General features: G+C 36.3%; 2 protein-coding genes across 2 annotated transcripts in view; one reads left to right on the top strand and one right to left on the bottom strand.

Annotated features, from left to right (window-relative positions):
• The window catches only part of LOC119780467 (voltage-dependent calcium channel subunit alpha-2/delta-4-like), a 67,126-nt gene that overhangs the window by 25,705 nt on the left and 14,167 nt on the right, over positions 1–27,254 (bottom strand). The window contains exons 10-31 of the mRNA XM_038280537.1: positions 25,497–25,586; positions 25,220–25,333; positions 24,656–24,734; positions 24,427–24,560; positions 24,268–24,285; positions 23,537–23,614; positions 22,999–23,079; positions 22,836–22,910; positions 19,619–19,705; positions 19,103–19,174; positions 17,783–17,844; positions 17,588–17,655; positions 17,317–17,362; positions 13,610–13,707; positions 13,434–13,524; positions 13,113–13,205; positions 12,418–12,539; positions 12,241–12,309; positions 6,038–6,099; positions 1,777–1,791; positions 1,643–1,687; positions 1,482–1,544 (exon numbers count right to left, since the gene is read on the bottom strand). Coding sequence (XP_038136465.1) covers positions 1,482–1,544; positions 1,643–1,687; positions 1,777–1,791; positions 6,038–6,099; positions 12,241–12,309; positions 12,418–12,539; positions 13,113–13,205; positions 13,434–13,524; positions 13,610–13,707; positions 17,317–17,362; positions 17,588–17,655; positions 17,783–17,844; positions 19,103–19,174; positions 19,619–19,705; positions 22,836–22,910; positions 22,999–23,079; positions 23,537–23,614; positions 24,268–24,285; positions 24,427–24,560; positions 24,656–24,734; positions 25,220–25,333; positions 25,497–25,586 — 1,662 coding nt within the window. The remainder of the gene's footprint in view (positions 1–1,481; positions 1,545–1,642; positions 1,688–1,776; positions 1,792–6,037; positions 6,100–12,240; positions 12,310–12,417; positions 12,540–13,112; positions 13,206–13,433; positions 13,525–13,609; positions 13,708–17,316; positions 17,363–17,587; positions 17,656–17,782; positions 17,845–19,102; positions 19,175–19,618; positions 19,706–22,835; positions 22,911–22,998; positions 23,080–23,536; positions 23,615–24,267; positions 24,286–24,426; positions 24,561–24,655; positions 24,735–25,219; positions 25,334–25,496; positions 25,587–27,254) is intronic.
• LOC119780466 (leucine-rich repeat and transmembrane domain-containing protein 2-like) lies at positions 9,238–10,868 on the top strand. The gene is made up of 3 exons (XM_038280536.1): positions 9,238–9,355; positions 9,497–10,177; positions 10,276–10,868. Exons 1-3 carry the CDS (start codon positions 9,244–9,246, stop codon positions 10,749–10,751), a joined length of 1,269 nt encoding a protein of 422 aa, XP_038136464.1. The 5' UTR covers positions 9,238–9,243; the 3' UTR covers positions 10,752–10,868.

The following is a 27,254-nucleotide window of genomic DNA, read 5'->3' as shown; positions in this document are numbered from 1 at the left end:
AGTTTGGGGGTCCTTGGCTTGACCCCTCCTCTAGGGTTACTTATGGAATACCACAGAAATTATTGCGAAGGTTATTCTCTTCAATATATATGCTTTTAATTGTTAAAATATTCAGACATCATGGAAGTTATTTCAATTTTTAGACCTAAAATACTTATATTTACAATTTCTCAATGACCTAAAATCCTGCATGACTTTGAACTTTCTGCTTTGAATTCAGAGAAGACAGAAGGTATTGTGTTTGGACCAGAGTATTTGAAAAACAAGCTGCTTGTTCATTCGCTGCATCTGGATGACATCATAGTGGCCTCCGATAACAACGTAAAACTCTGTTGTGATACTTTTTTAATAAGGGTATGTCATTTAAATCGCAAATTTAAACGGTTTCTAAAGTTTCTTACCTTTATCCCTGAAATATTGCAAAAAATTGATATATATCTCAATCAGGTATGACACTAAAAAAGGCCTATGCAGCTGTTATTTGATGGTTGGTCCTAGAATTTTTAAAAGTAGACTAGGAAGCAGATCTGTTCTTTCCTGTGGAGTGTTATTCTATGATGCAGACACCCTGTTGACTAGGTTGAAAATAGCTTTGATAATGCTTATATATTTACATTATTTTTTAGTTCTACTTCTAACTCTATGTTCTGTATTTTTCCTTGTTGTAGTTACTACTGTACATCAGGCCTAGAGTTGTGTTTAGCTGTATAACCAACTGAGATAATATTGGGCCTGTTTTGCAGTGTTTGTCCCTGTTTCTGTTATAATAATGGCTAAGGGCTTAGCTTTTACTTTGACTAATTATATGTACTTTATTTTATCCTTTTAACATAAAAAACAGCTCAGAGCTAATCTGTTCAACTGTTTATTTTCTAGACAGAGCCACCTATGGGGCTAGTTTAGTATTGTCCTTTTCCAAAATAGAAAGTATTTATAGATCAGTGCTTCTGTGTTCCGTTTGTATCTCCTTCTGTCCTCTTGAACCCCTAGTCTGTCTAAGCAGAAGGGATTGCTGCAGGGTTGACAACACAATACAATCGTCAGCTGTTGCTGCATACAGTACACATCAAGGAGGAGTGGCTCCAGTACATTCAATGGCTCAGTGCAATCAGCAGGGCTTCCTTTGACAGAAAACCGCTAAGAAAAATGTCTGCATGTTTCGTTAAATTTTTGCTGTAAATTTCCTTGGGATGATGTGTTGTGAATTGGCCTTTTATAAGTCAACTGATTTATTTGCAATTGAGTCATACTTTAAATAGTTATTTTATTATGTTTCAAAATTAATCCCATTACATAGAAAAATAGATGCACACCTTTCCTTTATTTTTCACTCTTACTTAGAAAATTTATATTAGATGTTTTTACTTTGCTGTAGGTTATTTTCTTACCATGGTTTTTATAGAAATACTTTACAACTTCCTTTGTATTGCCCAAAGATAGACTGGGATTTCAAAAAGGTCATAATAGTTGAAGAAACTTACATCATTCCTCTCTTTGGACAGTAGGATGAAGCCATTGTTGTCGACTAGGAAACAACTTAGGTCCTATTAAGTAATAAGCAAAATCAATTAATATACTTATTTGTTTTTAAAGCCAAAATGATGAGCTTTGCAAAGAGAAACACTTTCAATTATATACTTACATTACTTTCACAACTCAGAGGACACACACCCTCGACATTTGAGCACTAAAAGGATAAGAAAATAAGTTACCGGGAACTATATTTGAAATGGAAAAAAATATATAAATTCAAAATAAATAAATTTTTTCACTCACATCTGTGTCGCTGGGCTAGAATAATCAGACAGGAAAGTGATACACAGAAAAGAATAGTTAATAGCAGTTATGACTCAAAAAGGAAACAGGACAGTTAGGGAGAAAATGGAAAAAATATAGATTTTAATAAATTAAGATGGCAGCATGAACAATTATGATTCAATTGATTGATTATCTTCATGTTAGTTTATAACCTACATGTGAGGAATGCAGGAGGCTGAAATCCAAAACTCCAGAAAGGAGACATCCCACAGTTTATGTCAATCATAAATAGTCTTATCTACAAGCTTAGTTCTTTTGGTATTTGTGACCAAAAATAGGTTGGCCAATCACGCTACAATAGTTTAAGGTTGGACATATACCTGTGATGAAAGCAAAAGCTGCCACCAGCAGAACCAACATAAACATGGCAGTTCAGGAGGACATATGCATAGCTGCTGCTACCACATGTGGCTTCTAATAGCATCTTCTGCCATCTCACTTGTTACTGTGGTTAACTTTCGGAGGCAGGTAATATGTATCTGTTAGAAATATTTTATTTATACTCCGTTTGTGTTTCATAGGTTGTGTACTAATGAACTATTATGTTGTATAATGTGTGATTCATCGCTTATCAACTCTTGCTAAAGATTGTTCCAGATAAAGGCCATGCAACGGACGGGTTGTAAAAGAGGCCTGAACATCCTCTATCACATGTTTATTCTAAACATGTGTTCTTGGAACAAATTTAATTGTAAAAAAAAAAAAAAACACATGCTTTATTTTCACATACAGGTGCTGGTCATAAAATTAGAATATCATGAAAAAATAGATTGATTTCAGTAATTCCATTTAAAAAGTGAAACTTGTATATTATATTCATACATTACATACAAACTCATATATTTCAGATGTTTATTTTGTTTAATTTTGATGATTACAAATGACAACAAATGAAAATCTCAAATTCATCATATCAGAAAATTAGAATATTGTGAAAAGGTTCAAAATTGATGGCCCCTGGTGCCACACTCTAATCAGCTAATTAACTCAAACCACCTGCAAAAGCCTTTAAATGGTCTTTCAGTCTAGTTCTATAGGCTACACAATCATGGGGAAGACTGCTGACTTGACAGTTGTCCAAAAGACGACCATCGACACCTTGCACAAGGAGGGCAAGACACAAAAGGTCATCGCTAAAGAGGCTGGCTGTTCACAGAGCTCAGTGTCCAAGCACATTAATAGAGAGGCGAAGGGAAGGAAAAGATGTGGTCGAAAAAAGTGTACAAGCAAGAGAGATAACCGCACCCTGGAGAGGATTGTGAAACAAAACCCATTCAAAAATGTGGGGGAGATTCACAAAGAGTGGACTGCAGCTGGAGTGAGTGCTTCAAGAACCACCACACACAGACGTATGAAAGACATGGGTTTCTGCTGTCGCATTCCTTGTGTCAAGCCACTCTTGAACCACAGACAGCGTCAGAAGCGTCTTGCCTGGGCTAAAGAGAAACAGGACTGGACTGCTGGTGAGTGGTCCAAAGTCATGTTCTCTGATGAAAGTAAATTTTGCATTTCCTTTGGAAATCAAGGTCCCAGAGTCTGGAGGAAAAGAAGAGAGGCACTTCATCCACGTTGCTTGAAGTCCAGTGTAAAGTTTCCACAGTCAGTGATGGTTTGGGGTGCCATGTCATCTGCTGGTGTTGGTCCATTGTGTTTTCTGAGGTCCAGGGTCAACGCAGCCACATACCAGGAAGTTTTAGAGCACTTCATGCTTCCTGCAGCTGACCAACTTTTTGGAGATGCAGATTTCATTTTCCAACAGGACTTGGCACCTGCACACAGTGCCAAAGCTACCAGTACCTGGTTGAAGGACCATGGTATCCCTGTTCTTAATTGGCCAGCAAACTCTCCTGACCTTAACCCCATAGAAAATCTATGGGGTATTGTGAAGAAGAAGATGCAATACACCAGACCCAACAATTCAGAAGAGCTAAAAGCCACTATTAGAGCAACCTGGGCTATCATAACACCTGAGCAGTGCCACAGACTGATCGACTCCATGCCACGCCGCATTGCTGCAGTAATACAGGCCAAAGGAGGCCCAACTAAATACTGAGTGCTGTACATGCTCATACTTTTCATGTTCATACTTTTCAGTTGGCCAACATTTCTATAAATCCTTTGTTTTTATTGGTCTTCAGTAATATTCTAATTTTCTGATATGATGAATTTGAGATTTTCATTTGTTGTCATTTGTAATCAAAATTAAACAAAATAAACATCTGAAATATATGAGTTTGTATGTAATGTATGAATATAATATACAAGTTTCACTTTTTAAATGGAATTACTGAAATCAATCTATTTTTTCATGATATTCTAATTTTATGACCAGCACCTGTATGTGCTGAGGTTCAAAGTAAGACCATTTTGTTCCCTTTCCCTTAGTACAACCTCAGCTTGTGTATTTGGGACATCTCCTGACTTTAATATCGAAGAGAAAGCAGAAGACGGGCAGAGTGGGGTGGAGACCTGTACTGTGCAGTCCCTTCCTACTCTCCTTGCGAGTAAAACTAAACTAATTGTCTATGTGCCTTTTTCTTTCCCAGTATGTATGTATGTATGTATGATGTTTTAGGTGCTTAGACCTGACAGTATCGCTTTGGCCAATTACTTTTGAATGTTCCAAAACAGATGAAATCAGGAAAAGGACTTGTGATTAAATGTATGAGGTAGGGAGCAGAAATTGGTTGTTTAATGGGTACAAAATACAATTAGACAAATGTTATTGACAATAAAATTGATGGTGTCTGAGTCTTTGGCACGCAGACCTTGGTGGGAAACATTGGCACTGAGCTTTGCTTTGGTTGGCAAGAACAGGAGTACAGAACAGGGATGTTTCCCCCCAGGCCTGTAACTGGTTGTGGAGTGGAGATGGATGAAGTCCGTCAGTCCATCACTGCTGTATGGAGAGATCCAGAGGAAGCTGATACTAGTGCTTTACTAGGGGACCTGAAGATGGAAGTCCAGCTTGGATAACACAGGTTGCATGAACCTGTCCAGGATGAGCATGCATGAAGCGACAGTGTAGAGGAAGAACTCCCCTTTGGGAAGAAACCTCTGGCAGAACCAGGCTCAATATGGCGGCCTTCTGCCGGACGGGTTTAGATGGGACAGGTAATGAAGTAAGATACCAGGAGGAATGACAACCTTGATGAAGCTTTAGTTAAGATGGTGGAGAAGGGGATGGAGGTGGGTTGAATCAGGGTAGTCTGAGTCAAAGTCTGACATAGTGCAACAACTGCATGCGCTTCAGTAGCAGACTGAGATGCTTATTTGGTGAACCTTTTAAGAGAAACTCTGGATGCTGATTGGCTTCAGTGGAAGCCTGGTTCAAAGCTGATTGGCCTATTATGGTAGGTAATGATTAATGAGTTTCTTCAATTGAACTTCCACCTAGGCTCCATTAATCACAACGGCTTTCTTGTAGAGCAAAATCTACTTATCTGCCACAAAACCATGTCGAAATTAACAGTCTTTAGATTGTTTTGCACTGAGCCAAAGGATCAGAAACCGAAAAGTTATTTTGGAAATGTTATTTATTAACAAATAGTATTGCTGTAGCTGCACAGTGAAATACAGTAGTGAGTAAGACTAAGACTGCTGCCTTGTAGAAAAAGGTTCCAGGTTTGATTCCCGACCCTGCATGGAGTTTGCATGTTCTCCCTGTGCATGCGTGGGTTCTCTCCAGGTACTCCGGCTTCTTCCCGCAGTCCAAAAACATGACTGATGGGTTCATTGGCTTCTCTAAAATTCTCCTTAGGTGTGAGTGTGTCCGTGAATGGTTGTTTGTCTCTGTGTTGCCCTGCGATGGACTGCCAACCTGTCTGGCGACCTGTTCATGGTGTACCCCACTTTCACCCATTGACAGGTGATAGGCACCAGCACCCCTGGCGACCCCACCGGCGATAAGTGTGACAGAAAATGGCTGAATGAATGGATTACTTGCTGTGTCATTAAATGTAACATAATAGTTATACGTTGTACAACAACCTTATTATTTAAGAATATGTTTTTTAGTGTATATTTACATAATGAAAATCTTCCTTTCCTTTCAAATGACTGTGGACGATGAAACAATATTTTAAACAAAGCAAGCAGGCTCAAAGGTGGTGTGAAATATAGATGCACTTTGGAAAAATATGGCCTCTAATAAAAAGAACAGATCTATACATTGGCTTCGAAATGAATAAATACTCCACAAAGTCAGTAGATGCATTACCTCTTTGGCGATGCTCCAAAACCTGTTTTCCAACCAATCCAGGGACATCTGTACTCCGATCGCTAAAAGTAGGAGACACAAATATGTACACAGTATAAAAACAAATGCAGGATAAAACTGAATCTGGTTAGGTAACATGGCCTTGTAAACAATCACTTGGGTCTGACCTAGAATGTGTTTAGGAGGATGGAGCTTCATGCTGATTAAATACATACATAAGGGTTCAAACTAAAGATTACTCTTATGCGAGCCAAGATAATTAACAGACTCCTTGAAAGGGGACAAAATGCCCTCAGAAAGCTTCCAACTTAAGCCTGTTTTGTGGTTGCATAAGTAACACTGAACGAGTGTTATTATCAACGTATGAGAGACGCAATTAAATGTAACTGTTTAAAAAAATAATATAAATAAGAAAGCTTACTGTTTATTTTAAATATGATGTAAATGTTTCCTTGTATTGTCATTACAATGTTTTCTCTGTTTTGTTAACAAAATACTTCATTAATTTATTAACATATTCATTAAATTTAGGTCTGAATCGGCATGGCATTACAAGGCAATTAAAACCCTGTGAATTTAGATCTACTGTGATGATAAAGAGGCAAATTTAAGAAATAAAGCCAAAATTGCCATAGTGGAAAGAATAATGTTTTTGTTTTTTGCTTTTTTGGAGCAATGAATATTTTATTGATCTGTGTGTAATGCATAAAGCATGGTAGATCAGGAAGTGTGCTTTCTCTGAACCCGTTTTTTTTTTTTTTTTTGCCTTCTCTTCCAGTCCTCTCTTCTATAATCTGACAGGGCAGATGTTAGAGTATGAGGTCTTAACTATCCCAGGAAACTGAGTGAGCTAGTGATAATCATGAAGATGAGGTAATGATTAGTGGTGGCTGATTCGGACTGCAATCAAAGTCCAGCATTGGATTTCTGCTTCAAGCCTTTTTTGAGGCAATGCTCTTTCATTGCCCCGAAGATTTTTTAAGACCAAAACACTTTTCCTAAGAGCTGCTCCTTCTGGGAAAGGCACAGATGAAAAGGAAAGTTTATCTCACACTGCGACTCTTTGGAACTGTGGTGAGTTATTTCTGTGTTTGCGTGGATAATATATTTATAGTTGCCCAACTAGAAAAAATAAAATAATGCTGATTCATATAGCTCCAAACCACCGTTGATATTAATAAATGTTGCAGCCCTGTGACAAATGCTATTATTTTAAATTTAATTATCTACTAAAGTTAAGCATATTCATTTGTTTGGAGTGCAGAGGGAAAACTTAAGAGGTTGTGCAGAAGACCTTTGTGTCAGGAATAAGGATATGCATGGATATGCTAAACTTTTTCCACTTTTAATGGTCTATAACAGAGCAGCAAAATGAACCTCAGAAAACACACATAACAGACATTTATAAACATCCTCGTCTAGTAATCCTTGTGATATCCCTGATATTAATTTTGGTGATTCATTTAAAGACAGGCACAGTAATAATACTGTGTATGTGAGTATATCTGTGTAAATGCATTTGCATACATTTCTCTTTGCCTCAGTCTGAGTACTGCAGTATGGTAAAACTGCAGACCTTTTATTTTGTTATGTTATTCTAAAGCTGTTTGTTTGAAAAGAAATTTTACCTACAGGCGGTGGGGTTGCTCTGGTTAGAGTGGGCTGCTTTTCAGTGACCAGGGACCCTTATGTATAAATAAGTGTTTAGTGGTAGTGAGAAATTCTAAAATTTGGCGTGCACAAGCAGTTAAGGGACATAGTGACAGGATCACACTTTCACAAATGTAAGAACATGAACATTTATAACCATACTTCTAATCATAGAATACATGAAGTTCTATTAATGTTTAAAATGATTCAAAGGTAACAACAAATACAAATCAACTAGAATCCATCTATTGTGCACATTAAGCAGCAACCTGTTTGTAAACTGTTATCAATGCACTTATGAAATACTTTAAAAACTGATAAGTGAAATTTGCATACAACAAGGCTAAAAAAATACTGCAAGTCCAAAGATTCTTCAGGATGAGTGCACAAATTGTATTCTTTGAATCACTTATCAAAAAAAATATTTCAAGGTTTTTCTCCAATTGAATTGAAATAACAAATTGTACATATAAAAAAATATCACAATATATTTCTCTGTCAGACATACAAATCCCTGTTATATTATCAAAACTGAATATGCTGCTGTGATCGCAAAAGATTTTTGAAAGACCTTTATTGGTCTTTAACTTTTCTCCAAATGCAAATCAGTTTTTGATCTGAAGGTAAGCTGCATGTCCTCACAGCATACTAAATGTCATTGCCTTAAGCAGACTTAGTATGCACTGTAAACCCTGTATAAACTAAATTGAAGTATGTATTCAGTTTATTCTTCATATACTTTTTTGGTCTTTTTGTCAACTTGGTGTTTTAATTTTTGTTTCTTCTTTATAAAGTAAAAACAAAAAAAGATACGAGATTTTCATTCTGATTTTCCATGTTTGGTGATTGCTTTCTTATCATCACTGCCTGCTTGACTTAAGGCAGTGCAGTTACCTTTACAACTTCAACAAACTGTTATATAGAAATATTTGAGAGCCTTTAAAAACCAATTAAAGTAAAAGGAACACAAATTCTCCAAGTCTTCTGTTACCCAGTTGACTGCACCTTCTTTGTCTGGTAAGCAGGTTTCAGGGGGCCCAGCAGAGGGGGCTGTAATGCCCTTAAAATGCTTCAGCACCAGATGTCCAAACTAGGATTTAATGAACACAGATGCCAGAGGTACAGGCATACATTCATTTAATCCTGTGAGGGTGTGTACTTTAGAAAGCGGGATCACAGTGACCTATTCTCAAAATTCTAATTTGCTATAATATTACCTTCAGTTAACATTGGGTTATTTAGTTAGGAAAATCACAGAAGACATTATTCCAGATGTGGCATCTTTTCCACCACCACCCTTAAATATATTGAGCTCATACTGTGACTGATGTTTTTAGAAATAGTCTTTATGCTGGATTTTATACACTTGAAGCCATGGATTATGTGACCGGGGGGACTAAATGCAATAATGTTTGTTGTCCCGCAAATAACTGCTTTTTTTTTTTTAAACTTTTGTTTATACTTAAAACCCACTACTGCCCATCTTTCATCTCCATAATGTTTTAGCAAAATAACTCTTTTTAAATACTTCTGTTTTCTCTTTTTGAGGTCGATCAATGAAACGGATTGTCAGCACAAAGGAAAATTCTTCCAAATGTAAACTTGCACTTATTGGAAGGGTTGATATTGAAGACATGGGGTATGAAGGGAATTGCAGTGGCAGTTTAGGTAAGTATCAAAAAAGAAATACTTTACCCTTTAAAAATACAACCACTTAGGCTGTACAATTCTAGACAATGAGCTTGTAAATATCTTTGTACTAAGGAGTGTTTCTAAAAATGCTATTCTTTTCATTTTCATGTCATGTAGTGCATAAATCTTCCACCCGAGGAGTGCTGGTTCTGCTAGGGCTTCTGAGCACTGTTGGCGGTTGTCCTATCTGCAGATGCTACAGTAATGCAACTGACTGTTCCGCTGTAGGCCTTGTCTCTTTGAGGCCCATCCAAGAGCAGCTGGGTCTGGGCTCACTTGTGCTCAATCTTTCTCAGAACAACCTGTCCTCCTTTGGAAGTTGTGACATGTTAAATCTAAGCAATGTGGAGTTCCTAGATCTGTCCCATAATCATTTTTACAGCTTGAAAACTAGAGCTTTCCAAGGCCTTAGCAGCCTGCAATGGTTAAATCTCTCTTCCAACTACCTTGGAATTGGTGAAGCCAGCCAGGATCTCCCCAACAACACGGTGACTCGCAAAGACCTGAATGGAAGTCTTGGAACAGTCGGTTTATGGAAGGAGGTCTTCCAGGGATTGTGGCAGCTGCATGGGCTTGATCTGTCCTCTAATGGCCTCCTATTGCTGCACAAGGGCTTGTTGGATGGGCTTCAGAAGCTCACATGGCTGTCCTTAGCTTACAACCGGCTAGTGACCCTGGACCGAGCCACATTTGACCCCCTAATGAACCTCCAGAAGCTCCAGCTGGCCGGAAACCCCTGGGAATGTGACTGCAAACTGATGGATTTCAAACACTGGGTGGAGTGGTTAATTTACAGGGGTAAGCAGGCCTGTTAAAATATGTCAAAAACATATGTTTAGTTTAATACACACGCTTGAAAAGACTGTATTGTGTTTGGTTCTAATTTTGTTTTACAGAAGGACAGATAGATCGGATGGAGTGCAGTTTCCCCAGGAACCTGAAAGGCAGGGAGATCCGCAGCATCCCAGCTGAGATGTTCAGCTACTGTCAGAGTTCAACGAAGGAAGATCCATTGAATCGTGCCACTAAGCCTCTCTGCCCACTTGGGCGGGTCAGTAGCATTGATAACTGTGTGCGGCAGCGACATAGGTCAGTCAGTGTACGCAGGGCACATGGCACACAAATAGTTGCAGCAGTGGTGTGTGGCACAGTGTACATCATGATGGTTGTTGCTGCAACTTATGGCTGTGTCTATGCCTCATTTATGGTAAGGCATCATAGAAAGAGGAAGAGCTGTGGGCAGTCTCTGATAGCCAAGTATGGAGCTGAGACAGAGCAGGATGATCAACAAGCTTCCTCTCTTATCAAATCAGAGGAGGGAACTAAAGAAGGCGATGACTTTGAGCACGGCTATCGAATCAGCAGCTTCTGAAAAACACCACAGTTCACCCACCGTGCTAAAAATCTGGCTACGGACTAATCGTGAATTTGCAGTTTAGACTGGATGAGTCTGAAAAGCTGTGGCATATTTAAACTGCATAGGTGCTCTGTATATTTTTTGTGAAAACTCTTTATCTTATAAGTTTGAGGATAAGAAGCACAAATTTTTAATTAATGTAGATTAATGTAGAGTAATTTTATTTTTTCCAGAGCACAGCCATTTTGTTCAGAAAAACTGCATCTTAACAGTCCTGTACAGGAGAAGATCCCAACTACAAAACAATCCATCCAGGTATATATATCTTTTATCAGAGCATTTCAAATAATAATTCTAAATATAAACAGACAATAAAAACATGTGAGGATTTATATCTAAATTGTAGAGCAATTTTTTTTTTCCCGTTTTCTATTTTCAGAGGTAAATTGCTTGTGAATATCACATAACTTAAAGGGTTAAAAATAGAGGTTACATTGGTTGACTTAAAACAATCATATTAAAATGTCTGAAGCTTATTTCAGTTTCACTGGATCTCTGTGATTAACATTCAATGTGAAGTCCTGATGATTGAATGTTAAAATCAAACAAAAACAAGGTACTGGTTCAAAAATATGCAAACTTTTGCTACCAGATTATTGCCCTTTTTAACGTGTTTCGTAAATAATTCATTTTTCATTTGAATCGTACCGAAAACGTGCCAAATAAGGATTTTTTTTAAGATGTCTTTTTTTCAAATATCCTTAAAAAAATATGGAAATTGGACACCGATACCTGGATAGGACATTGGCTCCGATATTGACGAAGTAGCTGGATTGGATATTGGTGGTTTGTTATCAGATATCGGAGATCCAATCCAATGAATTGTTATTTCTTTTTGCTCTTTGTTTCTTTGATAAAAAAATATAAAGTACATTTATATCTGGCTTAATTTTTTAGCTTTTATAATAATAATAATAATATTCATATCAAGGCTAAAGCCCTCACTCACATGGCAAGATATATGTTTCATTCAATTGTTAATATATGGTTAATTTGATTGTTGAATCGGATATCAGCCGATACACTCAGCCCAGGTATCGGATTGTATCGGTGCATTTCTACTTATCCCATCTGGACAGAGGGGGTTTATATTGTAATCCACTATCAACAAAATCCTTTAAATCCCACCAGTTAATACACTGTTGTTGCATTAAGATGTGTCGGAATTTGTTGTGTGTAAACAAGAACACAATAGGATCATCTGGAGATTTCAGTGGCATCCTGATAATTTTAAATTATGTCTCTAAACAGAACAACCTCGGAAAAGAGCTACCTTTAAAATAATTGAGCATGGACACAATATCTAAATGTAGTTTTAGATTTTTTTTCAAACCTTATGATCCTGAACCCCTTTTGGGTGTCGACACATGAAACATTCAACAGGCAAACACCAGGAAAGGGGCGACTGTTTTAAAAGATACCAAACTACAGCATTGAAACTGACCTCCAGCCATTGCCGTTCTTTCTCCAGATGATACCGTAACCGCTGTTGTTGCTATGACGTACTTCACTCCTGTTAGGGGAACAATTATTTTCAATAAACTGTCATATGTACTCAATGATTCTTTTCAAATTATAAAGACTCCAAATACTTTTGGATAAAGAAAATATGAGCACAGACCTTTGTCATTAACAGGGTAGTAGTAAAACCTGCCGGGAGTGTTTTCCACGGCTAAGCGGTACCAGAGAGGGAAATGATCAATAGTAAACAGGTTATCTTTGTCTGATGGAGTCAGGAACTTCCTGTAAGAGACAATTTCAACCTTTGATCAGATTTATTTAAAATTTTCATTTTGAAAAAAATCAACTTAGGGAGCAGTAATGAGCTGTGATACAGCTCACCCAATCTACAGATATATTTTATTTCCCTTTTTTTCCTTCTACAGGGACATCTTAGGAAATTGGAATTTGTTTGTTGATCAGATTAAAAGCATCTTCAAAAAATACTTAGACCGTGTATTAATAAGAATATTGATTAAATCCCTAATCCTTCAATTTGTATTGGGCTGATGTTTCATTCTAATCTTCATTAAAAAAAATCGGCATTACATTTTTATGAGCTTTAAATGTATTTTCAAGAATTAAAGATGGGCTTGAAAGCAGTCTGTGTGTAGTTAATCTATAAAATGTTACTGAAAGAAGAAAGAATCTTAGAGGTTATTCTTATTTATATAGATGCAACCATATGATGGATTATCTCCAGCCCCCCTTGTTATGTAGACGGGATTCATTTTCTTCTTAAATTAGTCAGTTGTGGGTACGAGTCTGGAAGGACAGACAATAACTTGATGTTATCGTATGTGTTCTCATTCTTACTTTGCCACTCTGTTTTCAGTTCCTGCATATCTCATTAACCTCATTAGGCCTGAACGAGTCCCAAGAAACGCAGTCTCAACCCCTGGCTCCAGCCTGCATATGACATGAAAACATGGATTAGAAAAACATAGCACAGACTAACAATTATTTCTACAAACAACATACTTCAGTTTGTTATTTGCCTCTACAATTGGTCTCTTTGTTTGCTAGCTCTCCGAGAAATTTACTTGTATTCCATTAGTGAAGGTCAAATGCAACAACACATAGCTCTTTAACAGTGAACATGCAGAGTACACACTGTTGATGTGTCAGTGATCTCACCTGTCATTAAGCATTAATGTGTTCCAGTAAGCCTCTAACGGGGCAGTGACCACAGCATCAAATAATGTCTGCTGGAGCAATAACTCGTCACCTACATGCAACACAGGTGGAATAAAAAATAAATACATGTACCAGAAGCTTAAAACAAAGATTATTTGTGAGTAGGTAAAACCTACACTCTAGGTCAGGCTCCTTCCCCTGCAGGTATCGGATGACTGCTTGATACTGGGTATATTTTCGATGATCAGGGTCAATGTCTGTCTCACAGTAGGTCCTGTGAATAAAGGATTTTGCCAGTTCTTAGATAGAGGAACCCAGATTCTGTTGCAAGTCTGATTTGTTAAACAGAAAATTGATAATTTTTGGCACTAGGGCATGATATTCTAAAATCCCACATCAGGATGCTGTGTTGTTTAGTCTATGGTTGGTGTGGACTTGTCTTACAGCATAGGACATCAAGCTGTGACAAACGGTTTTAGTGCAATAATTGTAAAATCATGTTTCGTATTAATAAGCATAGGTAATGCTTTAATTGGGGGTTAGATTACAGAATCTAATTGTGTAAAAGTACCAGAGGCCATACAAACTTGTATTTGCTCTTTAAATGAGGCAGATAAACTATATAACAATGTCACAAAAGTAAAAAGGATAATGTATTGCACAAATTAAAAAAGAACTACACTTGGTATTCTTTAGCATAATAGCATTTTCAGTTTAGCTTGTGTGACATACATGTCCTTTAATTATTTAATAATTATGTTGACTAGTCTTGTAATAAAGATTAGTGGACCTATCAGAGTTATTTTTGCATACATGTATAATTTGGGGGCTTTGTGTTTAACAATGCGAAACCTTTGAGTTATAGTCACTGTGACATTATGTTGTGCCTGCATAAGAACAATATAGCACTTGTAGGATGACAGCAGTGATAAACTTTTGTACAGTTGTTTTTATCTCAGTCTCATTTCTATGGGCTTACCTAATCCTGTTTGATATTAGATCAATAATTAGGGTAACATCTGTTAACTGTAGGCTGCTATAATATAGAAATTTAGCTGGATTTTAAATTGTGTATATGGGGGAATTTAAGAGTAGGCTTAGTACACAGCCCTGTGGTACTCCAGCGCCATTGGATGTCACAAGGGAGGAAAGCTTACCTCATTCTTCAAAACTATATCCTTCTGAAAAGAAAGTCCAGAATCTCAAAGGTGGGTGTTAAGTGCCACTTCTGTCAGTTTTGTTGCCAGATTGTTTGGATACATTTTTAATTAATATAAAAAACAAACAAAAAAAACAATGGAGTTTAGCTGTTAAAATTAAAAAAATATTCATACTAAATTGCAAGACAATACTTTGCTTGTGATGTGATACATGCTACAGTGGTTATTTCATTTTGTTTTACTTCAAATTTGAAGTGACTCGAAAAAGAAAATACCACCAGCTAACCTGCACAGTGGTTTAAAACCCACCCAGGAAACCTCTAACTGAACCAACCATAGTTGGGCCTCAGCTCATTTAACTGAAGGGAAAGAGCTGTGGGTGAGAATATTATTGGGTGTATTAATAGGTTTATTATTGTGTCTGAATAAACAGAGACACGATTTTGCTTACTTATGCGAAAGCAGCAGGTTTACTTTACAACTGGAGCCTGAGATGTTTAAGTCTTCATCAATCAACATTTTGGAGGTTATCGACCTGGTTGATTCTTAGGTCGGATGCAAATATTTTGTAGCCTACCGAGTCTTATATTACAATTACAAAACATTTTAACAATTCTTTATCAGTCTAATGCTCAGAATTGCTTTCTTAGTAAGAATGAAATGCCCTACAGATTAGTAATCGCAAGTGGAGCATTGTGTTTATAATGCTCTGGCAATGTTTGTAAAATTGGCAGAGCATAACACATTATGCATAATGTAAGACATTATTCCACACCAAGAAGATGGAAATTAAAAAGAAAATATTCATACAAAGTTTGATAAAGATAATCTCAAAATTCCTCGTCCCTGAACAAGCCCTACATGTTCTTTCAAAACAGTGTTGTGGCATAACAGAGGCTATAGCAGTCCAAACTATGATCATCTATCCTATTTTTGTCATAGTTAAGTATGAGGCCCCTGAGCGATGGGTAGAGGAAAATACCTTTTCAGTTGTAACCATGTAAAAATATAAAACGTCCAAAATGTTTTTCCACTGTTTGCAAAATGATGTTGTACAGCTAAAATACTTATATTATGCAGATGAGAATGTGTAGTCCATTTAAATGTCTGTCAGAATTTGGTTGAGGTTAGAGGACCCAAATGTAGAGGCAGGGAGGGAGGGCTGAGTTTCTTAAAACATTTAATGAATTAAACACAGGTAACAGAGGGAGGATTCCAAAAATCCAACATGAAAAATATAAAACAAACCTGAACCATGGAGACATCTGGTGAAAACAATCACGAGGAGCCAGGATAAGACGAGGTACGTCAAAGTAAGACGAGGAAAGACAGGGTAAGACGGGGAACCAGCACAGAGGAACTGCACAAGGAGAGTATTTGTGGTAGACTTAACAAGGAGAGGGCTAACGAGCAGATTGGGAGCAGGTGTGAGGAGAGAAGTCAAGGAAGGAGCTAGGGAAAGGGAGACCAACACAAGAGGCCAACAGAGGGCAACAAATAAAAACCTTAGAATTCAAATATATCCAGAAAAAACAACAAAATAGGAATTAAACCAATAAAACTAGAAAACATGGAGCAAAGTAAAACATAACAGAACCAAGACAATATCATGCATTCTTGCGAGGCGCAGCCTTGAAAATTCTATGAAAACTAAATTTGTTGACAGAGAGCTTAGCATTTTATCATAAAATATCATAAACCCAATGTCCACAGAACGGTTTGACTGTGCATTAAAGCATAGCATTATTCAATTCGATTACGTTAAGCTTATCTAAACACTGGATTTCACAACACATAATGAAAATTAGCTGGTATTTGAATTGTGAATTAGTTTCAGCAAATTCCAGTTATTATTAAAGCTGTTTTAACCTTATTTAATCTTCAAGATACACTTAGATTTTCTAACATAATAGCAATGTTGAACTGTGATACATTGCATAACATTATTGATAACAGTTTTCAACTATTTTCATTTGTCTTTTCTGATGTGTAAATAGCAGCTTTTAATTTCTGTGTAGTTTTGCTAGCTTACCTAAAAATGTTTAACTGAAGTATGTTTAACTTGTAGTTTAATTTTTTTCAAATAAATGTATGTTTGGATGTGGTTGTGAATTGATTCCATATGTATGCTTGACCATGATCGCATTAATCACTGTTTTATCTGATGTCCTACACACAGCCATTTGGTGGATGTTCACAGGGAAACATATGAAAGATAACAAGTTCTTTGATTGAATATTAAACAACATCACAGGATTTAAGTGGAACACAATTCACCCAAGCCCACAGCAGATTGTCACCAATTCTAAATAAAGCTTTGTATAACCAGCATGCTCATGGAGTTAGTTTTTTCTGCATACTTTGATGGCATGGCTGATAGGAAACTATCCCATGTTGAACAAACCTCTTTGGGTTACATGGCACATTTACATTAGAAAATATCCAGATGTGCAAACTTATTTTTTCTTAGGAAATTGATTTTTTAAATATACAGTTGTGCCTGAAAGTTTCCATACCCTTCCATTAAAGAAAATAATAAATTTACACTAGTTATTCAAATAACAGAAAACTGAATAAAGTCATTCTATAATGAGCATGTACAAACATAGATATAGATTATATTGCTCTATATTTGAAAAAGAAAATTGGAAATGCAATAAATCTACTTCAATCTAATTCACTCCGTTACAGATTTACTCTGAATGTTAAAGTTATTAACCTACCACTCAGAGGCAATGCTGAGGTCAGGGGAGGTCAGATCATGCAGTCCTGTATTAGAAGGTAAAAACATGCCAATCACTAAAAAACAAATTACAACAAAACATTCTGGTGTTAAAGATGCAGTTTTATCTGATTTATCTAATTCACCTTGTACACATACACAATGTGTTGGAAAAATGTTTGCTTTTTTGTAAAAAAAATAAATAATAGTTGTGCAGAACATTCTACACTAAACACAAGGTTTTTATTAGGAAAAATAATCTAGATGTTTACCTTCTTCCACTGACACATTTCCTGTAAACATTAGACTGCCATGGCCCTTGGTAAGCACCATGCCAAAGCTGAAGAGGGCAGAAATAGCAGGGGAATGTTTACTGGAGAGTGACTGACTGTTAGTCTCTGTTTATAGCCATTATATCTACATTGTTAAAATGACGGCAGTATGTTGAAGTAAAAAGTATGCTATACCTGAAAGGCGTTTCAGCAATGTTGGTGTAGAAATAGTTGTTGATCAGGTACAATGGTCTCTTCTATAGGATAAAGAGATATGCTGGTCAAGCATTATTCACAACAGCAATGTTCATCAAACTGGCCTTTGTGTATTGAAATACGATACAGTATACACACACACACACACCCATATATATATATATATATATATATATATATATATATATATATATATATATATATATATATATATATATATATATATATATATATATATATATATATATATATATATATATATATATATATATATATATTTATATATGCGCTGATTTCAAAACAGCTCGGTGGATGGATGAGAAGTCACTGAGCTGGAAATTGCTAGTTCAGCAACGGGTTCATATGCAAGGAACTGCAACCAGACCATATTGATCAGCTGAAGCCATACCAGTCACATACATGTTTTAACAGTAATGTTCTATTTGTGATATTTGTACGCTGAAAAACAGTAGTAAAAAGAGCAGGTAAATCTACATGTGATTCATCCTGTTACTTTTATATTAAAGCTGTAATCTGTTACGTAAAAGGCAAAAAAGCAGTTGAAACAGCAGGTTAACCTACTGTTCAAATATTTATTAAATTTAGTGCACTTTACTTTAAAAATGCTTAGTTGTAAAAAAAATAATACAACAAAGGCTAACCTCATATTGATTTAATTGAGTGTTGGATGAATGTATTTGAAATGACCTTTTTTCCACATATTTGTTTATGCCCATATTCATTATTGCTCTAAGTTCCCTTGAAAAATAAATTTAAAATCTAGGAGATTTATAGGTATTTATTTCACAGTCACAGAGGTAATTTTTTTAGCTAAAGATTAACTGGATCAATTTCAAGTCACTGAATCCCATCGGATCGTTTTAATCATGAATTGTGATATAAATTGAATTGTTGTAAAAATTTACTATTTCCCCCTATTGGAGCTTTAATGGGGGAAAATTACTTTATCCACTTAAGGAAGCAGCATTTTTCTTTAATGAAGTAGAAATGCACAGGTGGCACCATGGGTACTAACTACAGCACTTTGAGAGCCATCTGGTGGGTTATGTTGTCGCACAGTGCAGTTATACAACCCATTCAGAGTTGAGCAAACACAAAATGGACGCAAAAGTCACCATTAACTTAATGTGTTATGTTGATTCCATTTAGAATATATGCAAACGTAGTTTGCAGTAGACAAAAAAAGGCTTATATAGTATTTTCAAAAGTGAGTCTCTGTATGATGAAATATGGTGCTATTGTCATCTAAATGAAAAAATAAATGAATAACTTTCTTACCCCTTTATCCACAGAGGCTCTGATGTTCAGGGTTATACTCCCAGTTTCACCTTTTACCATGGGTGTCCTAAGCTGTAAAAATACAAGTGCATATTTAGCTGAACAGAAGGAAAAAAAGAGGCAGTGCAAAAATCACTATTACATTTAGTATCTGTCCACCAGTGGCAATTTCTCATTGAATAGGATAGGGAGGCCAAACCTCCCCTGTAAATTCCTGCATTGTCGAACTTCATAAATACAGTCTTTAAACTTCATTACATATACACTAAAATGCACCTAAGTATGTTGTGCATAAATGTTGAGCCCACTCTAGGACTGAGCCTTCCCTGTTTCATAGAGCATCAACCGCCACTGGTGTCCACCTAAGTAATATTTATTTCAGCCAATGACAGTGAAAAAAGTCTTTAATTACCGTACATCAGATCAAGTTACATACACTTACTGAAGATCATCCAGCCAAATACATCCTGATTTGATTTTAAAATATTTAAATCCTAATTCTTTAGGCATGTTTACCATCTCATCTGTATCCTCCCACTCCACCTCTGAAAGATCCACACTGTTGTAGTTCGGCTTTGGTTTCAGTTTCTTGCCGTCTTTAAACTGTAGGACAGAGAGGCACAGTTACTGAGAATGAATCCCTATTAAAATGTTAAACTGGTGACAAGCTGTGTGATTGTTTTAAGGAAATATTGATAACAAAACAGGGTTTTGGATAGCCATATATAATGCACATCCATGGCATAATTACATTGTGTGTGAAAATTTACTGTAAAGAATCATTTTTACAAAGAAGACTGAAGGTTCAAACAGAAATTACTCAAATGTGGGTGCTAAGTTTATATATGAAATAATGGACATTTTTTATTCAGTAGTTGAGACATTTGCTAATGTCTTAAACCATAAATATATATATCTGAACTACCTTGGAGGCAACATTAAGTTACACTGACTTTTGTTTCCTTTTTCGTACCTTTGCTTTGCCTCAGTAGGTCATAATGATAATGAAAGAGAATATACAGAAAACCTTCTTCTCCATGAGATGGCACTGTCACACCAGCTTTATCCTAAAATCACCACAATGTAAAGAAGCTTCGGTGAGACTGATATTCAGTTTACACAAATCCCACGACAAATTGAATTAGCGAGCCTTGAGAGTATCACCAATCAATTTTTAGGGTTTGTTCTCATTATTTAAAAAAAGCTAGAGATTTGAAGGAAAAACTAAGTGCAGGTAGAAATTTACTAGTTTTTAATGGAATTTGAAGATGATAACTCAAATGTTCTGCTCTTAACCCTTTACCTGGGAAGGAGAGAAATTTAAGGTTGGCTTAAAGTCTACAGTGTTGATAAACAGTCAATGACTGTTGGGGAAACTCTTCTTCTACATTTTATTAGATCAGTTTATACCAAAGTGTTCAAAATATTTGAATTGAATAAATAATAAACGTATATTAAATATGGCAATGTAATTTTGAATTAACTGAATACAAGTAAAATTCTCAGCTAATTATTATGAAGTATACCTAAGAATATTGAAATTTCATGATAAAAATAATGATTTACTCTGACAATTTATCCCAATAATCAAAAATAATTCTTGAGGCATTTTTATTTAATTCCAAAAGTTTTCATTTAAAAATGTTACCTTTAAAAAGCCAGCTTTTGTTTTATAATGATGTTTTTACCCATCGCCTTCTTATTTTGTAATGACATTGTTCAACTAAATGACTTATTCGGCCAATCCACATCAGCAGGTTGGACCTGCACCCACATTAGCTGATACCAAACAGTGTCTACTCTTCTTTTCAGTTACTGTAGCAGTGACTATCTTGGTGGGGTTTCATGAACAGAAACTCATCATTGCATTGATCTATATATTTGAAAAAGCTATTTCAATTCAATCTAATTCAGTTCAATTAAGTTTATTTATATAGCACAAATTCACAACACATGTCATCTCAAGGCACTTTACAGTACAATTGATTTCTAAGTTTTCTTTCTAAGGAAAAGCAGTTGATTGCATCGACTCATTGACTCGAAGGCAATCCCTCACACTAAGCATGCTTGTAGCGACAGTGGAGAGAAAAAAACTCCCTTTTAACAGGAAGAAACCTCCAGCAGAACCAGGCTCAGTGTGAGCGGCCATCTGCCGAGGCCGACTGGGGTTCAAGGAGACAGAAGCAGAGATACAAAAGGCAGCTGTAAAAGGCGGCCCCGTCCAGGAAACACACAGCCAGGCAGATGAGCTCCGACCCAGCTCCCATGTCAGAGAATGAAGAGAGCACATCCAGCCAGTCACAGTCAGAGAAACAGGACTACACTGAAAAACAGGCCGATCTCAAACATCTATAAACAAATTGATTGACTAAATGCAATTGATTGGTTTTCCTTTTCCTTAGATAGAACATGTTGAATCAATTGGACAGGTTGAAATGTAAAGTGCCTTGAGATGACCTGTTGTGAATTGGCGCTGTATAAATAAACTGAACTGAATTGTATTTTTTGTATTATTTTCTGTTGCCCCCTTGTCCCAGTCTCTTTTCCCATAGCTCCTTCTAGTTACTTTTGTCTACACCTGCCAGATCCTTGTCGTTCTTTTGGTTTATTCCTCCCTAGTGTCTCTTAGTTTTTGGGTTCTTGAGTTTCCTTGTAGATCAGTTCTGGACTTTGTATTTTTACATGTTTCATAGAATTTTGCAAGCAATCTTCCCTGCCTCCTACTCTGTATTTGGGTCCACTACTACATTCACTAACCCTGACAGTCACATTAGTTCCACTTAAAGATTTGCATGTTATAATTTAATTCCAATGCACTAACTGGATGCCCTTTCCAATGTGTTAAAGCTATATCGGATCAAATATCTTATTGATATTATGCTGGAATGTATAAAGCAAAAATGTACATAAAAAGAATGCTAAAAATACCTAAACAATAATTCTCATTATAGGTGTAAATTGCCATATTATATCTTTTTTTCTTTTTTTTTTTTTAATGAAATATATTTCATAATAGTGAGTTTTCATTTGTTTAGCTGAAAATATTACCTGCATTCGGTTATTCCACAATTTAATTGTCATATGTCAGAATTTCAATGCCCATGTCTTTTATTCATCCAGCTAGTTATTTAAGAATGATTTGATTATTTAATTTCGAACACTTTGGTGTTAAGAAAAACAAGCTTAAATAAGAAGCAACCGGACTTTCAATCAGTTTTTCTGAAGATATTTCAAAACCTATGTTGGAGTCTGCTTATTCTGTTGGCACGCACTAGAGTGAGACTAATCTGTAGTTGGAGCAATAAAGTTTTAAGCAACACATAGGTCATCCTCCTAAGCAATTCAAATCTAACACTTACCTGTCATCCTGGGCTGTTGAAGTCTTTTGTTCTATATTGGTTATGTGTTCAGCATTTGACTCATGATGAGCATTCTTGTGTAACCTTTTTTGATTGGGTTCCACTACAGCATTGTAGTTGCATGTAAGCTGAAACCATGATCCTCCCTTTATGTTCAGTGATGGCTGCTCCCTTTAAAAAAGATGGCTTCCTTCACCCTCTTTCAAAACATCTGTCCTCTCAGATTGCTGAACTGCGAGCTGACAAAATTGACAAGGATGTTGAAACATCTTTATTAAAACTGAGAGAAAGTCTGGTTGCCCAAAACATAAGGTTGCTTGTAGTTGCAATGACCCTGATGACTGAGAATTTACATGTTCAGAAGTTTAACTTACGAGAGGTCGGAGGTCAGGATGAGCCAGGATGTAACCGTTGTTGTTAAGAAGAAAGGCATAGCCATGTGGTCCAAGCTAAAACGAAACACAACCCTGTTTTCAGCTTTATTTGCAAATATGCAGTCTAGTTTTGAAAACAGGTGTAGCCAAAAGTTGCTCTCACAATGTATCTGGGTGCTAGCTTCATCACCTCCATTAGTGGAACATCAGTGCCAACCACACCAAGCAGGATTCCATGTGACAGCTGAAAACAGTAATATTAAAGGTCAAACAGTTACACACAACTTATCTAAAAATATGTGACCATAAAGTGATTCAGTAATTTCGCTTTCTGCTCTTTTCAGTGTATAAATGCTTTTTTACTTTTATTTTATTCATTTATGATTATCTCCGGTGTGAAAAGTACAGGAAATAATCAATGCAGATTGTTTGTTGCGAAGACTGCAAAAATCTATGCAGTCTTTTTTTATTTAGTGTTGTGTTTTTTTTCCAGATTGGGTTGGAATCTGGTTTACATCAACCAAGCTGTTTGCAAAATGAATCTGTGCTTATTTTACTATCAGGAAAATCATTATATAAATAATTTGTGATATAAGTAAGATCGAAATGAGACACTTTTCTATGGAATACATAAAACCAGCCAGTTGTCAACTTTAGCTTGTAGAGAATATGATGAGATTTCTATTGTGAGATGTACTGACCGTTTCCTTCTTTTTGCTGAAAACTGGCATAGCCACAGAAGTCATCAGCAGCAGACTCTGAGCTTTGGTATAGAAAAGCTTAAAGACAGCATAGCACAATTTGTTACAGATTATTAAAATACACATATAACAAAAGCCCACAAAAAACTAAGCAAACTGCTAGGATAATGCATCCGAAACTTGTGTATACAAAAAGCACCTAATGAGGATTTGCAACTGTGAAACAGTAAAATTCCTGCTTTTGTGAGTTTTAAACAATTTTTTGACTCACTTTTAACTCATATCAATTGTGTCGGAAAAAATGCTGTATTAAATGCTGATATTTCAGTTCTGTTTTTGCGTATAATGATGGAATTAAGTTATGATTTCCTTTTTTGCAAGGTCATGACATTTAATGCTCATGTTAAAGAATAAGAACCCAGTTATGAAGATTTAAGACATAATGCTTTACCCTACCCTCACGGTAGCATTTAAAGATTTGAATTACACTTCACACTCTTCCATAGGAGCTATTTTAGCTGTCATATGTGCTCTGATTCCTGGTATTAAAAAACGTTGCACAAATAACTTGTCCCTTTCCTTTTTCAGTTGATGGAGGAAAATAACCATATTGCAATGTTTTCTATACTTAAGATTTTGCTAGAACTGGGTGAAAATTCTTATGAAATATACCTGAAATAATATAAGGCAAATGGTTAATATTTATCACAAACAATTATTTATTTGTTTACCTCCTTTGTGTTGGGAAGCTGCCGGAGGGGAAAGATAGGTCCAGATGTTCATGAGAGAATAATTCGATTTATGAATTAAAAACAGGTGAGCATGAAGTCACAAACACAAGGATGGTGATAAAATGTGGAAAAAATTATAGAGTGGGCAGCTCTGCTCACCACTGTGTCCATGTAGGCTTCTGTCCAGATAATGTCGTGGTCATGGTTGATGACCATTGGTCGACTGAGCACATGGAGATACTCATTGACATTCTCCTGAACATCAGCCAGTGTAGAGATGTGTGTGTAGTAGCCTGAAAAATTCACAATATCAGATTTTATAAGACTGCTCGTACACAAAATGGTAAGAACTTTCATGCACTTATCTAAACATAGACACTGGACTGACCCTTGTTGTTGCAAGCTATCCACTTGGTGTTTTGAGCAAATGTCATCTCTCTGCCAATCAAGTAGGTGAACACTCGCACCTAAACAGAGAGCCATGTTAAAAATTGACATATTGATCAATTATTGTATACTTTGTAATAGCCCATGACCAACAAACTTCCTAGCAGACATGATGCTGAATCTGATGCAATTGCAAACCTTCTTTCTTTTTTTCTTCATTTTCTTCATTTATTTATTTGCTTTTAATCATTCTATGACCCCTTTAACCAAACCAGCCCAGAATTTGCATATCCAGCAGCTTTACTTCTAAGAAGTTTGAAAGCAGCCATCCCGACAGCTTAAGTTCTTTTGAAAAGAATAAAACCAGGAAAAAAAACTATCTCAGTTACTACAGCATACATGAGCAATACAATTCAGGCTTAAACTGTGATATTTAAAGCAGGAATCTCGATGATTTTGAACATTCTTATTCCAACATTCTTAACATTACTTAAGAACTAGATGTAAACCTTGATCCATAATCTGTATACTGAAAAAAGTTTTAATGTCCCTTCCAATTGCTTACCCTGCGCTCTGGCCAGTTAAATTCTTCAAAGACAGACTCAAAGTCTTCCATGGCCCCATCTGTGATTAGCATAATTGCTTGATTACACATGCTGCCCTGGCCATTGATCCTTGCCTGCACACAAAAATATATTGATAAAGATACTGATCATCACATCTCTCTCCCAGCTTTATGTTTTTCTTTAATGAATTATGATATTGCCCCAAATATTACTGTTATATATACTGTTACTATATATACTGATAGACTTTCAACAATGAGGCAAAGACTAACTTGCCTCATTTAAGATCTTAAAGGACTCCTTCATCGCATTCTTTATTTTTGCTTCTCCTTTAACGTGCAACTCCTCCACCAACAGCTTAAAGTGCTGAAAGACAAACAAAGAACAAGATTATTTCACTAGCAGCTACATGTACATCCGTGGTTTCAACCTTTTTTGACCTGTGTTTTTTTGAGCCATTTTGTCATACCATGAGGACCCTTTCAGAGAAACCTGTTGATTTTAAAAATCCACAAGTGATTATAAAAGGAAAAAAATATTTAACATTTAATTATCAGGCATTTTCTTATTTAGTCAATGAAATTAAAACATACCTTAAATATGTTGCCTAGAAAGTGAATAAGTTTAAAAAAAAAATCCAAAATCAAAAGATAAATGTACATTTAAAAAACAAAACAAAAGTCCTATATTCATTATATCAGTTTTACTTTGTTTTCATCATTCAAATTAGCTTTATTTAGCTGAGCTTGTTTTTCTTTGATAAGCTCTGATAGATCTGGGGGAAATTTGGAAACAGCTCTTAGTAGGCTGTTTTCCACATCTAGTCTTTTCCTCGGCTTGGTTATGATGTTGGTCTAAGCTGAGTAGGTAACCTCACACATGTAAGCAGAACCAAAAGGCAAAAGTTCAAACATTGCATTTTTCTCCAGTTAAAGGTATTCTCTCTTTTCACATCACAGAAAAACTCTGTCAATGTCTTTTCAGCTAATCTCATTTTCAGCCACGATCGGCCGACAAATCCATCAGATGCTCTTGCAGCCTTGTGGGAAGGTTGTTGCTACTCTCACACACAGTGAAGTCTCTCTGACATTTTCTTCATGGTACTTAAAATACTGACTGAAATCATTGCAGAGGCCAGACATTTGTGCTTGCACAAGTTTGACCACTGGAGTCCGGAAAACATCAGTGGTAGCAAGAACTCACATCTCCCTCATCGCATTTTCTCTCCCATAGTTTGAGCTTTTTTAAGAATCCTTTAATTTTGTCATATATTTTAAGGATGTGTGATTCCCTCCCCTGAAGTGATGGGTTGAGCTCATTCAGTTTGACAATTTTATGTCAAGTTGGGTGGAGGATTTGAGGACCCAAAAGCAGAGAGGAGTAGGCACGGATGAGTTTGGATGAGGGAAAAAGAGGCAAAAATCCAAAAATACTGAAAACCAAACAAAACCAATAAATGTCATGAAAAATACTCGAGGGAAGCAACAAAACAACATCTACAACACACAAGAAACCAGCCCTGAATGAAGGCTCTGGTGCTCTTTTAAGCCCAGCACTATGATTATAAAGATTTCTTTCACCTGTGTAGGCTACCCAAGTTCTCCACAAAGATCCTCTATAATAGAGATGCACAACTCACACTAACCCACACGGGAACCCTGACAATATATATTTACACGTGATATCTGCTAGGCGTGCCACCCACTTTGCATCCTCAAACACCACAGCGAGAATGTAGTTGTTCCTTCAAAAACCCAAACACTTCACTGCGTCGTTCATAAAGTTTCAGTTGAGTCTTCCAGATGCTTTTTTGTTCATCATAATTTCAGTTATAACAGTTGCTGCTGGGAGAAGCAGGTCTTCAACAATAGAGTGAGGATGTTATGATTCAGCCACAAGCAGGGATACGGTGTAAGAATCCTCCTTTGCTTGAGACAGTCCAGGCCTTCATCACTATTGAATGCTTTGATGTAAATTCTTACAGCTTTATTAAGATATTTGCCAGGATTTCTCTGCAAAAAGAGGAACTGTGGC

This window comes from Cyprinodon tularosa, unplaced genomic scaffold, assembly GCF_016077235.1.
Source record: "Cyprinodon tularosa strain WSP-4 unplaced genomic scaffold, ASM1607723v1 ctg160, whole genome shotgun sequence".
NCBI classification, from domain to species: domain Eukaryota; kingdom Metazoa; phylum Chordata; class Actinopteri; order Cyprinodontiformes; family Cyprinodontidae; genus Cyprinodon; species Cyprinodon tularosa.
The sequence above is the reverse complement of the archived record's forward strand: the minus strand, read 5'-3'. Positions and strand labels throughout refer to the sequence as shown.